The sequence below is a fragment of the Mixophyes fleayi genome, chromosome 1, assembly GCF_038048845.1.
Source record: "Mixophyes fleayi isolate aMixFle1 chromosome 1, aMixFle1.hap1, whole genome shotgun sequence".
Lineage (NCBI taxonomy): Eukaryota > Metazoa > Chordata > Amphibia > Anura > Limnodynastidae > Mixophyes > Mixophyes fleayi.
In genome coordinates this window covers 171818536-171835242 of record NC_134402.1, presented here as the reverse complement: position 1 = coordinate 171835242, position 16707 = coordinate 171818536, and the positions used below count along the sequence as shown (strand labels likewise).

Sequence of the window (16707 nt, the reverse complement as noted above, 5' to 3'; positions counted from 1 at the left end):
TCAATGGCTGGAATGTTTTGCCAATTAGACTTCTCTGCCTCTCAGAAGTTTTCATTCCAAATTCTGACTTCTGTTGTTATTCCCATCTGAGTGTATCAAAGAAGAGAGCAAAAACTATTTTTATTCATCACCACAAGAGGGGATTACTGCTGAATTAGGATGTGCAGTATCGATCAGGATACAGTTATAAAGACAGGCAAAGCCCAGACATACACTTTGCAATTCTTTTGTCTTTATTTTGTTTTCTAGTGAAATAAAATATGATTTTGTTTTCTTATTTTGTAACAATAAAGTATCTTTTTCCCTCATCCACACTTTCACTGCCAGGTATAATGATGGAAACTGAACAATCAGTTAATTGAAAATCCCTTCCTTATTGGGAAGAAAAAAAGACTGCTCTAATTATTATTGTTATCATTCTTTTATATAGAATCAATCATACAGCGCTATATGAGAATATGTAATCATGTACATCAGTCTCTGACCCATTGGAGCATACGTTCTAAATTTTCTAACACATACACTAGGGTCCATTTTGTCAGAAGCCAATTAACATACCAGTATGTTTTTGGATGGGAATGGAAGCCAGATCACCCTGGAAAAACCCACACAGGGCATACAAACTCCACACAGATAGAGCCCTGGTCGGAATCAAACCCATGCTAACCACTGTGCCACTGTGCTTTCCTATTTTATAACAATGGAGGAACTGTACTTCTAGTTGATCGTGATCTACCAAGGCAAGTTGTTTGTTAGATTGCAAAATTAGTTGCCTACCCTCCCGCCCCCACTGACTAGATTGCGAACAATCATGTTATTCATGACTGCATTCTCCCTTAATGAGAACAGATAACATGATTGACATTATAATAGTGGGCAAGCTCAGATAACTTTATGAAGAGGCAAAAGTGGTGGAACTCTGTTTTGGAGGCCTCTGTCTAGAAAAATGAACAATGAATTAAATATAATAAAGTATTTTCGCTGGCACTGTCCATTTAGAAACATAAGCTTTCATTAATTTTAGATATTTTAATTATGACAATACTGTTAGAAAATTAATGGTTGATAATATAAGATTATTCCCACCTTGGTCTCTGTGTTGATCATGTGATCTTATGACATAATTGTATTGCAGATAGGGCCTGCCACCCGTTCCATACAATTGTGTATGTTTTATGTTATTTTACATTCCATTGCCTAGTTGGCCTAATAAATATTACATTATTTACTACAGTAGATAGCAAAACACTTTGTCTTTAGAGTAGATCACGGAATCCAAAAGTCTGGCCACCCCTGTCTTAATGTATATGCCTACATACACAGATCCTCTGTTTCTACTGATATGTATGGACAATTAAAGAGGTCCACTGCTATAGGCTTCCACTGTAGACAACAGTGACATCTTAGGGTGTAAACTGGTACTGCAGTTTATACAAAAAATGAAACAGAAGAACAACATCATAATAAAATTAATGTTTCTGTGAAATTCTAAATTATGATTTCTATATAGAAAAACATCTATATAGAATATATCTGCTTTACTGTTCACCCTGTTCCTTACAACTAGATATTAGTAACTTTTTCAAAACTGTTCCTCAGAATATTTGCATTACTTTCCATTTAATTTTGCATATTGGCAGAATTTGACATTCAGTGTTCTGTGCAGAATACCCCCTACCATTTTTGTTCCATCCAGAATTAAATCCCCAACACAGAGCAGAATGAATTGATCCTCATTTCCTAGCTCTTGGAATATACGATAAATTCAGCAAAATGCATATTTACAGATACAGTGAGGAATGACTTTTCTGCAGAAGGGAAAAGCAAAGGCAGAACTTGAAGATTGTTATTCGTCACTATTTACATCTAATTGAGGCAGCCATTTTTGCATGCTGAACTAAGAACTAATTTTATTTAAAGTGCAGCCTTATTAATGGTTATCATGGCCCACAGTTGCGTGTAGTGATAGGTACACTTTAAATATCATTTCGGTGTCATGTATACTTTAGTGTCTTTAGAACTTCTCTTATGTCAGATTTTGTTTCTATATCTATTATATTTTTTACTTTATGCATTTACAGAGTGTGACTGGAGCTGCAATGCATGCAAAGGCCCTTTGAACACTGACTGCTTGCTATGTATGGACCACTACATTTTACATAACGGTGCTTGTGTAGAGCACTGTCCACCTTCTTATTACAAGGATGGAGACAGCTGCAGAGGTAGGTTTCTATATATCCCCTTATTTTTATCACTGAACATCTTTACTTCCCAAAACTGTGCATTTGATTACATTTATTCTTGGAGCAATTTCAAAAGTATCCCATGAAAATATTGTTGCCCCACTGGGATAACATTCACTTTTTAGTTGGTTTCATGTTTCCGTAACTGTAATCTGTGATTGAAGTATAACTCCTAGCCTGTTCTGACAGCCACTACTAGACTGTCCCAGCTGATGATGGTAGATATTAAATCAGCTATATAGTTAAGTAATATATGATTTATACCATTCATAGTCTTTTATACAAAACAAGAATTGTAAAATTACATCAGTATGAGGAATTGTAGTTGAAAACTCCAACACTTGAGAATATAAAATCTAGAGAAATTATTGTTTATATGCAATAGACAATGAGATTATAAAAAATAGCACCAAATGTAAACACATTTTACAACATTTTAGCAATACATTTATCCGGTTTCTATTGAAAGGAACACAAATCATATCAAAGTCTTAACATGACAAATAGTCTGTCAAGACCTAACCATTCTCAGTCACATAGGTCTTTAACTGCCCATTGATGATATGCAGCATTAGACTTGTGGAAACATCTACTGCCTGAATGTGGTTTGCACAGTGTGTATAGTATATTGTCTGTACATGCCAACACAGTCATGCAACTTGGTTCACAGTGCTTTCCAGTTCTCACCTGTATGAGGATTGATTCATGACAGCACTGGGAAGAGTGTGATTTTCCCATGCTGGCTTTATAAGCCAAGTCTGTCTTTGACACACTGATGAAATATTGCAAATAGATTGTGTTTTTGATGTGTGTGTGTTTAGTCATTCTGTTTTCAGAAAAGCCATCTGGCCCTTAATAGATGTTGATGATGTACAGTATGTATTGAGTCAGCACCTATTGTGTTAACAGCTCTTCAGTTTGATTATTTTCCCGGGTACAGCTGTCAAGGTGCCTCTGCTAGAGGTTTTATGGTAGCTTTGAAGGTAACCATGTCCCATGATGCTTTTTTGTTCCCAATGGAGAAGTAAAAAAATGACTTGCAGATAATGTGTATTTACAACCACCACAGGTGATTTTCTTTAATGAGCACAGTTACAGATGTCTGAATAATGAAAAGGCTGTAAGCAAACCTCCCCATTTTCAAATCACCCAAAAAGGATAGTTAAATTGAGTTAAAACAGACGAACCTTTGGTAGCATTCACAGACCCTATTACTCACTCACAGTGATTTCTTGACAGAATGTATATAACTCAAATTATTATACATAGCCATAAGCATCCCAAATGTACTATACACCTCACAAACATGCACCAGGTATATGATATTATATGAATCTCAGACAGACATTTTTGGGAGCTAGTTGAGGAATTTATCTTAATGGTTGCAGACAGTTCATGTTGTGGGGGGGTAGTTTTGAGAAAATAAGTGGGACAGAGGAATTTGGGTCTAATTGATGAAAATAATACAGTTGTATAGCTGCAACAGTGCATATCCATGTTCTAAAAACACAATGGAAAGAAACAACCATAAAATAATAATAAAATCCATAACACTAAAAAATCTTATTAAACAGATGATTAGTAAACATAGCTATCCTGTAGAATTATTCTGTATCCATGCCAATAAATTTCAGAAGGCAGATTTATGGCAGGTGAAATGCAGGTTTATTAAAGGGATGGCCACTGTGATTTTTTGGTTTTTGTTAGAATATCATAATTAAAACACAATCCCAAAATATTACTTACCTGGGGACCAGCATTCATGTGATCCATTGGGTCGTCTGCCATCTTGTACTTGCCAGGCACGGTTCACCTCTCTCCTGCTCCCGTTTTATATGTAATATTCCACCCAAATCCTAATTTTTGGGTTGAATTATCCTTTAAAGTGAGATTGTCCAAAAGGGAACAACCATTTTAATAAAGCAGAATAAAAATGGTCATTGTTATTATGTTGATGGAAAAGAGTGGCCTACTGTATATGTAAAAGCACAAGACATGGCTTTGCAGTGAGGCCCCCCACTTTACAATGCAGACTCCCACCCACCCCCATCTCTGGTGGCTTTTCAATGCAGATACCTGCAAATCTCGGGTGGCTTTACAGTGCATATAACCTCAGATCTCTGATGGCTTTACAATGCTGGCACACCAAATTACTGATAGCAACACAATACAGACCCCATATGTTTGTTCGTGACACAACTCATATAGATTACTTACCTATCTCTTACTTGTCTCGCTGCATGCGGAAAGCCATCATACTCTGTAAACAGATCTCAGCAGTCTGGCTGGTGAATAGTGCCCCCATTCACCAATCAGCACAGTAAATGGCTAATGGCCAGCAGTATTCACCAAACAGAGTGCTGGGAGCCATCTACTGTCTATATTTCACTAATTAGAGTGGCAAGAACTAACAAGTAGAGTGCAGCCCGAGTGAAAAATGTCCCATGCGACCCTTACAAGCTCACCATTGGTGAGAGTAATGAGCTTCTAAAGACTTGGACTTAAAGAAACCTATAGATAAGGAAAATATTCACTACCGGCAGAGCTCTGCTCATTACTTGAGACTGCTTTTATTAAGTTTACATATCACTTTCAATTCCAATAGTTGCTGCCACAACATTTCACAGCCTCCTCTTCATTGTTCTCTGTATATCTGGCAGTCACAGAAACTTGAATCTGCATACATTTATTTGCTGCTCAGAGAAGTAATGATGCTCCCTTTTTGGAAATAAACATGGAATACTAGATTCACGGACATTATTACCTCCTGAGGATATAACCCAGGCTTTCTGACAATCCATTATTCATTAACTCCTTATTGATGACCTTTTACAATGTACTTCTTCCTTCCCCACTTCCTGCCTGGCCATGAGATAATCAGGTCATCAACATTTTCTGTATAAATATTAATGCATTTAACTGTCATCTAAATTCTCATTTCTCCTCTTGTTATCTAATATTTTCCTTCATCTTACCATTCACCTCATATCCCTATTGTGTCTTTGTATATTTATCATTTTTTAATATGCTTTAGTCTGCGCTTCGTTCTTCTCTCTTCCTCAAATTGTTTTTCTTGTTAGTTGTGAAAATATCACCCGTGTGCTCTAATAATATTTATATGCTGATATTTACTTATATGTTCATGAACTCCACATTAAACAGTGTTTGAAATTGTACCAGTGATTCATGATACATATTATGGAACAGATTAATAATGAATGAAAAGGTATCACATCTCTGAAAATTACAAGAGAGAAGCAAAATGCCTCAGTACCTGCTTCATTGTATTTATTATTTTCACTGCATAGTTTACAATCCAAATTAGAACTAGACTCTATTACAGTTTGAATGCATTGACCTTACCAAACCTTGTCCTAATTTCAGACTGAATCTGTTTGTACACATTAAATAAATTTAATTTTGTATATAAATGTATAAGGTCCTTTCTGGAAAAAAAAAATATTTATATACACCTAGTTTCCAACACTTAAATACAATTTCTTGTTGGTTATTAGCACATGTACATGCCAAACATGAAGTGGTACAGATGAACATATAATACACTGCTTCCCAAAATGACAAGACTATAGACAGTGGTCTGCTACAGGCAGTCCCAGAGACAATATGTGGTCCTCATGAGTCAAGTGCTTGCTCCTTGGGCGGCTTTGTCTGTACATTACACCTCTACTCATGAGAGTTACATTGAACTGAATAAATTGTCTCTGCCAGGTGAATGGCATTCAGGGAAATCCATTTTGATTTGCTTATCTATCTAAGCTGACCAACATTCATCCACATCGATCACTTTACTCCTAATGCACCTGCACAATTTACCTACACTCTTTCTCCTACTTACTTTCACCACACTTCTCTCCAAACTCCTCTTCTCTATCCAGCATCCTATTTCTCCCTCTCCTATTATAATTTTCCCTTCACTACTTCCCTCCTTGCTAGCCTGTACTGCGAGCCATTTTGTTCCCTGCACCCATCACACTTCCCAGCCTACATAAGCAGAAACAAACCTCACACCCACAAATCATCCTCATCTTGCTCTGCACCTTCTCATGGCTGCTGCTAACCCAGCACCCTGTGCCATTCTCTGGTCACAGTATTCCCAGTAACAGAACCATGGAGAGTTGTGTTACTGAAATGAAGTGGTTTATTTAAACACGGAACATACAGGAATAACTGAGATGTAGCACATGAAATGGCAGATAACACAAGCACTGGTTTGCCAGATAGGGCTGAGAACTCTGGTTACCAGGTAGGTGAGGTCATCTGCAGCCATAGAGAGTCTGAAGGTCCAGGTCGAGCTGGGAAGTTTGTGAGCAGGATACCAGGCAGGTGAGATGATCTGCAGGCACAGGAAAACTGGAAGTCCAGGTGGAGCTGGGAAGCTTGTGAGCTGGATACTAGGCAGGTGAGATGATCAAAAGTACCAGGCAGGAGCAAGGTCAAAACAAAGCTGGGGTCTTGGGACACAGGCAATATTGAAAAATGATGGAACAGGCAGAAGTCAGATAATCAGAAGCACAACAGGCACTATCACACAGGATTACTGACAGGGACCAAAAGCAGCAAACAATAATGAACTGCTAAGAGCATTGTTTGGGAGGGCTATATAAAGCAGTGTAACAGGTGCAGGTGATGATCAGGGAAGGTGGTTAACTCCTACAGGTGAGGTGGAAATGGCAAATGGCAAAATAGCAATACCTCTGGTAGCATAGATGTACTGCAAGCCAGATACAAATTAGCATCAGTCTTAACACTCACGCTCCTCGTTCCCACCCCTAAACTTTCCTTCCACCTTGTACTTCCAATCCCTCCAACCTTATCCTTACATGCTCTCTACTTTCCCCTTTTCTTGTGTACTTTGGAACCTAAGATCTGTTTGTAACAAACTTGCATCCATGCATGATCTATTAATTTCAGAATCTTTCAACGTCCTTTCCATAACAGAATGCTGGCTTAGCTTATCTGACACTACATCCCTTGCAGCTCTTTAACACAGGGGACTCTCCCTCAGCCACAATTCCAGGTCCAGTTTCTCAATTCCTTGAAAATTTTGATGACTGGATCACTTATTTCCTATCCTTTGAACTGCCTACTCTCATACTAGGTGATTTCAAAATACCCTAAGACAACCCCATTGTGTCTGCTGCCACAATACTTCTTTCACTTACTTCTTCCTTTGGTCTCTCCCAGTAGACTTCATTTCCCACCCACTGCAATGGACACTTTTTCTCCAAATTGGTCTTCTTGTTCTCCGGCATTAACCTACTTTCCTTCAGCCTCATCTTACCTCATGCCCCCTCCCCATGCACATAAACCACATGCATACAGCATCACACTAAATACCCCACCCACTTCACATTTTCACTAAAACAGCTATGCTCTCCTATGGCTAACCCATTCAGCCCTGATCAGGCCGCCTCTTTCTACAACAAAGTAATACATTTATTTCCAGACAATTCAGCTCATATATTGTCTGACTATCCAAACTTGAACCATAGCACACCAAGCAAAACTGAAAAATTGTTTGACATTGCTGAGTGCCACTTAAGGAAGCCTTGTTTCTAGGTGACTTCCTCCACTATAAATTATTGCTTTCATCTTACAACACTGCTCTTTCACTTGTCAAGCAAACTTACCTCACTTCTCTAATACCCACCCAGTGTTCTAATCCCCATCACCTCTTTGCCACCGTCAACTCGCTTGCCTGCCCACCAGCATCTCCTCCTCTTCATCCCTCACAGCCCATGATTTTGCTAACTATTTCAAAGACAAAAATGACACCATGCAACAAGATATATTCACATGCCTAATCCAGCACACCCTACTCAACTCCTACACTCCCAATCCACCCTCCGTTCATTCTCTCCAGTAACTGAAGACAAAAATTTTGCTCTAATCATCTCACCCTACAACCTGCCCTCTCAACATTATATCCTCTAAATATCACTGCTCTCTCTTCCACACTGCATGCCCACCACTATCTCACCTCTTTAACTCGTTTCTCTCCATTGGCATATTTCCATCCTACTTTAAACATGCTCTTATTTCACCAGCCCTAAAATAAAAATCTCTTGACGGCCTCTCTTTCCAACTACCACCTATGTGACTTTATCTACTCTAACTTAATTCTCATCTCTGCAATCAGCTTTTGCCCTCGATGTTCCACTGAGACTGCACTCACAACAGTGATCAATAATCTTCTTACAGCAAAGTCTAAGTGTCACTTTTCCTTACTCATCTTCTGGACCTCTCTGCTGCTTTTGACACTATTTATCACACTCTTATCCTATACACCTTTCCCTCTATTGGCCTTTGTGACACAGTTCTTTACTGGTTCACTTTCAATCTATCATATAACTCTTTTAGAGTCTCTACCTCTGGCACATTCGCCCCTCCACTCTCTAAATGTTGGGGTCCCTCAGGGCTCTGTTCTTGGCCCAATATTTTTCTCACTGTTCATCTCTTCTCTTGGAAAACTATTACGCTCATTTGGCCTCCAGTACAACCTCTACACTGATGACACGCAAATGTACCTCTCCTCCTCTGACATGCCCCCTTCTGTACTATGTCAGGTAACCAATTGTATCTCATCTTCCCTCCATCCAGAGTCGCCACATCCCCTCAATTCTCCCCCACTGTGAGTAACCCCACAATTTTCTCAGACTCCCAACCTCACTGCCTTGGTGTCACACTTGAATCTGCTTTATTCTTCACATCCATTCTCTCTTCCAGTCATGTTGCTTCCACCTTAGATATATTGCCAGAATACACCCTTTTCTTACCCTATATACTACAAAAACTCATATCTACCCTCTCGTCATCATCCTGCCTTGACTACTGCACCTCTTCTTATCTGGAATTCCCTCAGCAAGACTGATCCTCCTCTCATGCTGTCCCACATCTCCCGCACCACTTTGCAAATCTCTACACTGGCTTCCCGTGTCCACCCCTTCAATCATCTCAAATCTCATATAAAAATACTTTCCCTCTTGGCTTCTTAAATCTACCTGCGCCTCGCTTCGTCTCTGCTAACCACTTCTCACTCCCATGTGCAGGACTTCTCACGTGCGGGTATCCATTTATGGAATTCCCTACAATGCCCAATCGGACTCTCCTACAGCCTTCAAATCTTTAATTGCTCTCTGAAAAAAACGTATTTGAGCATACCCTACACGTACCTATATTACCCAAACTCGAGCACCTTCACAACTTTCCCAATCTCCACTCTGAGCCACACCGGTTCCTCTTGCTTCAGCTGTGCCCTTTTACTTTAAAAATATAATCTCTCTCATGAACAGGCCCCCTTACCGTTTGTTTTGATATCTGCATTCATTTTATCTACATTGTATGTCACTGTTTTATCTATGTCCTGCTTTCCTCACTGTCCAGTGATGCAAAGCACTGTGGCACCTTACAATTCAGTTATAATAAGAATAATAATAATAGTGTCTTGTGCTAGAGGAACTGTTGTCAGGTCCGCTTTAGTCATACACATTGTTACAGCTACTAGAGCGGCTATCGCTCAACACTGGAAATATCACTCCTCATCTCCTTTGTCTACAATCATTTATAATGTTCAGAAATGTTATGAAATGGAGACAATCGGCTATAAATTAGAGATGACCGGTTTGGATTCCGAGGAATCCAACGGATCCGAGATTTGGGGTACTGAGTGAAACCGAGTCATGACTCTATTTCTACGGTAATTATGGATTTCAAAACGAAGTAAAACGTAATTTTCAAGAAAATATTGATGCAAAACCTGTGAGAGTTTTTATTTTTTTATGTCATTTATCATTTTCTCATGTGCCATTTTAGAACAGGCAACATGTAGGAAGGCTGGTAGCTGCAGTGCCCTGCTCTGAAAATAGCATTCAGGGTGAAAGAGGGACATAGAAAGCAGTACAATAGTCGTGATTATTGTAAAGCAGTTCTGTAGGCATCAGTCAACTAAAATAGTTTGCCAATCAATTGGTTTTAATTTCAATCTGTCAGAGTGTTATGAATCCCAGTGTATTCATGAAGAGCAACAGAAGTGTAAAGCAAAGTGTCTTTATTCAGGTAAATACACAAACAAAGATTACTCAGATCCACTGATAAGAACAGGTTCCTAAGGAGACTGCATAGTAAAATGGCAGGAACAGGTATTATAAGTTTTACCCCAGTCCAGAAGGCACAAGGCTGTCCAGGAAAGCAGACAGAGTCCAGGGATAAAGCAATGATCAGACAAAATCCAAATAGCCAGGCAGAGATCAAGCAAATTAGCGAGGTCCAGAAGTCTGTCCAAAAGGTCAGGGCAACAGGCAAAACAGCGTGGTCCAAGGTACAGGCAAACGATTCGGGGTCTCAGGCAAGCAGGCAAGGGTCATACACAGACGTTCAGTCCAGCAGGTATATACTAGGGATGAGCGCACTCGGATTTCTGAAATCCGAGCCCACCCGAACGTTGCGGATCCGAGTCGGATCCGAGACAGATCCGGGTATTGGCGCCAAATTCAAAAGTGAAACTGAGGCTCTGACTCATAATCCCGTTGTCGGATCTCGCGATACTCGGATCCTATAAATTCCCCGCTAGTCGCCGCCATCTTCACTCGGGCATTGATCAGGGTAGAGGGAGGGTGTGTTAGGTGGTCCTCTGTGCTGTTTAGTTCTGTGCTGTTTAGTTCTGTGCTGTTTAGTTCTGTGCTGTTTAGTGCTGTGCTGTGCTGTGCTGTTTAGTGCTGTGCTGTGCTGTGCTGTGCTGTGCTGTGCTGTGCTGTGCTGTGTTCTGCAGTATCAGTCCAGTGGTGCTGTGTGCTGTGCTCTGTCCTTCTGAGGTCAGTGGTGCTGCTGGGTCCTGTGCTGTGTCCTGTTCAGTCCAGTGGTGCTGTGTCCTGTGCTCTGTGCTTCTAAGGGCATGGTTATTTCCCCAATATTCCCCTGTGTTTAAAAAAATAAAAAAAAGTTTTTTTAAAAAATACCAAAAACTACTTTAATATTTTTTAATTACCACAAAATTTTCACAACCAATCCTGCAGTATAAGCCCATTGGTACTGCAATATTACCAAGTTCACACATTCAGCAGTAAAAGTCCAGTGGTACTGCAATATTACAAAGTTTACACATTCTGCAGTATCAGTCCAGTGGTGCTGTGTCCTGTGCTCTGTCCTGCTGAGTTCCGTAGTGCTGCTGGGTCCTGTGCCGTGTCCTGTTCAGTCCAGTGGTGCTGTGTCCTGTGCTCTGTGCTTCTAAGGGCATAGTTATTTCCCCATTATTCCCAAGTTTTTAAAAAATAAAAAAAAAGTAAAAAAAAATAAAAAATTTAAAAAAAAAAAAAAAATATAATAATTATAACCAAATTTGCAAAACCAATCCAGCAGTATAAGTCCATTGGTACTGCAATATTACCAAGTTCACACATTCTGCAGTATCTTGTGCTACATATAATGGAGACCAAAAATTTGGAGGATAAAGTAGGGAAAGATCAAGACCCACTTCCTCCTAATGCTGAAGCTGCTGCCACTAGTCATGACATAGACGATGAAATGCCATCAACGTCGTCTTCCAAGCCCGATGCCCAATCTCGTAGTACCGGGCATGTAAAATCCAAAAAGCCCAAGTTAAGAAAAAGTAGCAAAAAGAGAAACTTAAAATCATCTGAGGAGAAACGTAAAGTTGCCAATATGCCATTTACGACACGGAGTGGCAAGGAACGGCTTAGGCCCTGGCCCGTGTTCATGACTAGTGGTTCAGCTTCACCCACGGATCTTAGCCCTCCTCCTCCTCCCCCCCCCCTACAAAAAATTGAAGAGAGTTATGCTGTCAGCAACAAAACAGCAAACAACTCTGCCTTCTAAAGAGAAATTATCACAAATCCCCAAGGCGAGTCCAAGGGTGTTGGTGGTTGTCAAGCCTGACCTTCCCATCACTGTACGGGAAGAGGTGGCTCGGGAGGAGGCTATTGATGATGTAGCTGGCGCTGTGGAGGAACTTGATGATGAGGATGGTGATGTGGTTATTGTAAATGAGGCACCAGGGGGGGAAACAGCTGATGTCCATGGGATGAAAAAGCCCATCGTCATGCCTGGTCAGAAGACCAAAAAATGCACCTCTTCGGTCTGGAGTTATTTTTATCCAAATCCAGACAACCAATGTATGGCAATATGTAGCTTATGTAAAGCTCAAATAAGCAGGGGTAAGGATCTTGCCCACCTAGGAACATCCTCCCTTATACGTCACCTGAATAACCTTCATAGTTCAGTGGTTAGTTCAGGAACTGGGGCTAGGACCCTCATCGGTACAGGGACACCTAAATCCCGTGGTCCAGTTGGATACACACCAGCAACACCCTCCTCGTCAACTTCCTCCACAATCTCCATCAGATTCAGTCCTGCAGCCCAAGTCAGCAGCCAGACTGAGTCCTCCTCAATACGGGATTCATCCGAGGAATCCTGCAGCGGTACGCCTACTACTGCCACTGCTGCTGTTGCTGCTGTTAGTCGGTCATCTTCCCAGAGGGGAAGTCGTAAGACCGCTAAGTCTTTCACCAAACAATTGACCGTCCAACAGTCGTTTGCCATGACCACCAAATACGATAGTAGTCACCCTATTGCAAAGCGTATAACTGCGGCTGTAACTGCAATGTTGGTGTTAGACGTGCGCCCGGTGTCCGCCATCAGTGGAGTGGGATTTAGAGGGTTGATGGAGGTATTGTGTCCCCGGTACCAAATCCCCTCGAGATTCCACTTCACTAGGCAGGCGATACCAAAAATGTACAGAGAAGTACGATCAAGTGTCCTCAGTGCTCTTAAAAATGCGGTTGTACCCACTGTCCACTTAACCACGGACATGTGGACAAGTGGTTCTGGGCAAACGAAGGACTATATGACTGTGACAGCCCACTGGGTAGATGCATCCCCTTCCGCAGCAACAGCAACAGCTGCATCAGTAGCAGCATCTACAAAATGGCTGCTCATGCAAAGGCAGGCAACATTGTGCATTACAGGCTTTAATAAGAGGCACAACGCTGACAACATATTAGAGAAAATGAGGGAAATTATCTCCCAGTGGCTTACCCCACTTAGACTCTCATGGGGATTTGTGGTGTCAGACAATGCCAGTAACATTGTGCGGGCATTAAATATGGGCAATTTCCAGCACGTCCCATGTTTTGCCCACACCATTAATTTGGTGGTGCAGCATTACCTCAAGAGTGACAGGGGTGTGCAGGAGATGCTTGCGGTGGCCCGCAAAATTGCTGGACACTTTCGGCATTCAGCCAGTGCCTACCGCAGACTAGAGGCACATCAAAAAAGCTTGAACCTGCCCTGCCATCACCTCAAACAAGAGGTTGTGACGCGCTGGAACTCCACCCTCTATATGCTGCAGAGGATGGAGGAGCAGCAAAAGGCCATTCAGGCCTACACAGCCACCTACGACATAGGCAAAGGAGTGGGGATGCGCCTGAGTCAAGCGCAGTGGAGACTGATTTCCGTGTTGTGCAAGGTTCTGCAGCCATTTGAACTTGCCACACGAGAAGTCAGTTCCGACACTGCCAGCTTGAGTCAGGTCATTCCCCTGATCAGGCTGTTGCAGAAGCAGCTGGAGAAAGTGAGGGAGGAGCTGGTAAGCCATTGCGATTACAGCAAGCATGTAGCTCTTGTGGATGTAGCCCTTCGTACGCTTTGCCAGGATCCGAGGGTGGTCACTCTTTTAAAGTCAGAGGAATACATTCTGGCCACCGTGCTCGATCCTCGGTTTAAAGCGTATGTTGTGTCTCTGTTTCCGGCGGACACAAGTCTACAGCGGTGCAAAGACCTGCTGGTCAGGAGATTGTCCTCTGAAGAGGACCGTGACATGCCAACAGCTCCACCCTCATTTTCTTCCACATCTATGGCTGCGAGGAAAAAGCTCAGTTTTCCCAAAAGAGGCACTGGCGGGGATGCTGATAACATCTGGTCCGGACTGAAGGACCTGCCAACCATTGCAGACATGTCTACTCTCGCTGCATTGGATGCTGTGACAATAGAAAAAATTGTGGATGATTACTTTGCTGACACCATCCAAGTAGACATGTCAGACAGTCCATATTGTTACTGGCAGGAAAAAAAGGCAGTTTGGAAGCCCCTGTACAAACTGGCTCTATTTTACCTGAGTTGTCCCCCCTCCAGTGTGTACTCGGAAAGAGTTTTTAGTGCAGCGGGGAACCTGGTCAGTGAGCGGCGAAGGAGGTTGCTTCCTCACAACGTTGAAAAAATGATGTTTATAAAAATGAATAATCAATTCCTCAATGAAGTACAGCACTGCCCTCCAGATACTACAGAGGGACCTGTGGTTGTGGAGTCCAGCGGGGATGAATTGATAATGTGTGATGAGGAGGAAGTAGACACTGTAGGGGGAGAGGAATCAGAGGTTGAGGATGAGGACGACATCTTGCCTCAGTAGAGCCTGTTTAGTCTGTACAGGGAGAGATGAATAGCTTTTTTGGTGTGGGGGCCCAAACAAACCAATCATTTCAGTCAAAGTTGTTTGGTAGGCCCTGTCGCTGAAATGATTGGTTTGTTAAAGTGTGCATGTCCTATTTCAACAACATACCTCTCAACTGCAGCTCATCCCTCCTCTGCGGGGATAATGTCTCCTGTGCTCTGACACGTCACTCTGTGTACTCTCAGCCTCAGGATCTGACACTACAGCTACCATGCCTCTTGTAGCAGCCCTCACTCCAGGGCCTCTTCCATGTGCAGTGTCCCCCTCTCTCTTGGGTTCACTATAGTGGCATGGAGTTCTCCCCCTCATCCAGGGCACACATTCCTTGCCCTGGCTCAGTCACCACGCTCAGACTTCCAGGCAATGCTGGGGGAGCCTGGGAGCTTCCACCCCAGGTCCCCAGCTACAACTCTCCTCTCCTGTGTCTTCTCTCTCTTTCTGACACTTTAAAGATCGTGCCTTTAAATGAAAAAGTCAGTCTTCATTGCACGACTATGTGCAAGTGCAACAGGGACATTTTTTTGGGTTTACAAAGTCAAACAATAACACTTCGACCCTGTCTGTCTGGGGTCTCTCAATGACGAATTGTCTGTAGCATGTTTGGAGGAGGTATTGTGGCCCCGGTACCAAATTGTGTACCGGGGCCACCACACTACGCAGTCAAGATACTTGTTTGGTGGAATTCAGACCAGTTGAGGGTTTTATTATTATATTGTGTGGACCACTCTATCTATACCACACTACAACTCTATACCACTCTATTTCCTACTTTAATTCTATTTAATTCTATTTCCTACTTTAATTCTATTACTAATTAATTACCATAAAGAGGAACAAAAAAAACCAATTTTACCAAAAGTATAATATGACTTAGACTTACAAACACTACACTTTAAAGATCGTGCCTTTAAATGAAAAAGTCAGTCTTCATTGCACGACTATGTGCAACAGGGACATTTTTTTGGGTTTACAAAGTCAAACAATAACACTTCGACCCTGTCTGTCTGGGGTCTCTCAATGACGAATTGTCTGTAGCATGTTTGGAGGAGGTATTGTGGCCCCGGTACCAAATTGTGTACCGGGGCCACCACACTACGCAGTCAAGATACTTGTTTGGTGGAATTCAGACCAGTTGAGGGTTTTATTATTATATTGTGTGGACCACTCTATCTATACCACACTACAACTCTATACCACTCTATTTCCTACTTTAATTCTATTTAATTCTATTTCCTACTTTAATTCTATTACTAATTAATTACCATAAAGAGGAACAAAAAAAACCAATTTTACCAAAAGTATAATATGACTTAGACTTACAAACACTACACTTTAAAGATCGTGCCTTTAAATGAAAAAGTCAGTCTTCATTGCACGACTATGTGCAACAGGGACATTTTTTTGGGTTTACAAAGTCAAACAATAACACTTCGACCCTGTCTGTCTGGGGTCTCTCAATGACGAATTGTCTGTAGCATGTTTGGAGGAGGTATTGTGGCCCCGGTATCAAATTGGGTACCGGGGCCACCCCACTATGCAGTCCAGATACTTGTTTGGTGGAATTCCGACACGTGGAGGGTTTTTTAATTATATTGTGGCCTCGGTACCAAATTGTGTACCGGGGCCACCACACTACGCAGTCAAGATAGATAGATGCGTATTGCGTATCATAGATAAAGTACATTCAGTGGTGTGGGGCAAATTGAAAAATATTCCAAATGCACTGACATTATCAAAAACAAGAGGTTGTCACACGCTAAAACTCCAACATGTATATGATGGAGAGGATGGAGGAGCAGCCGTATGTGTAGTGTAATGCAGATCTGTTGAAGGTTTTTTATATATTTTATTGTGGTGCTCAGTGCCCACTCCTCTACGCAGTCCAGATACATTTATTGGTGCGAATCATAAAAGTTCAGGGTTTTTAATATATATTGTGGTGACCCACTCCTCTACGCAGTCCAGGTACATTTATTGGTGCGA

General features: G+C 41.7%; 1 protein-coding gene across 1 annotated transcript in view; it reads left to right on the top strand.

Annotated features, from left to right (window-relative positions):
• FRAS1 (Fraser extracellular matrix complex subunit 1) overlaps window positions 1–16707 on the top strand; it is a 410417-nt gene that overhangs the window by 262459 nt on the left and 131251 nt on the right. The window contains exon 24 of the mRNA XM_075203987.1: window positions 2082–2222. Within this exon, the coding sequence (XP_075060088.1) occupies window positions 2082–2222 (141 nt within the window). The remainder of the gene's footprint in view (window positions 1–2081; window positions 2223–16707) is intronic.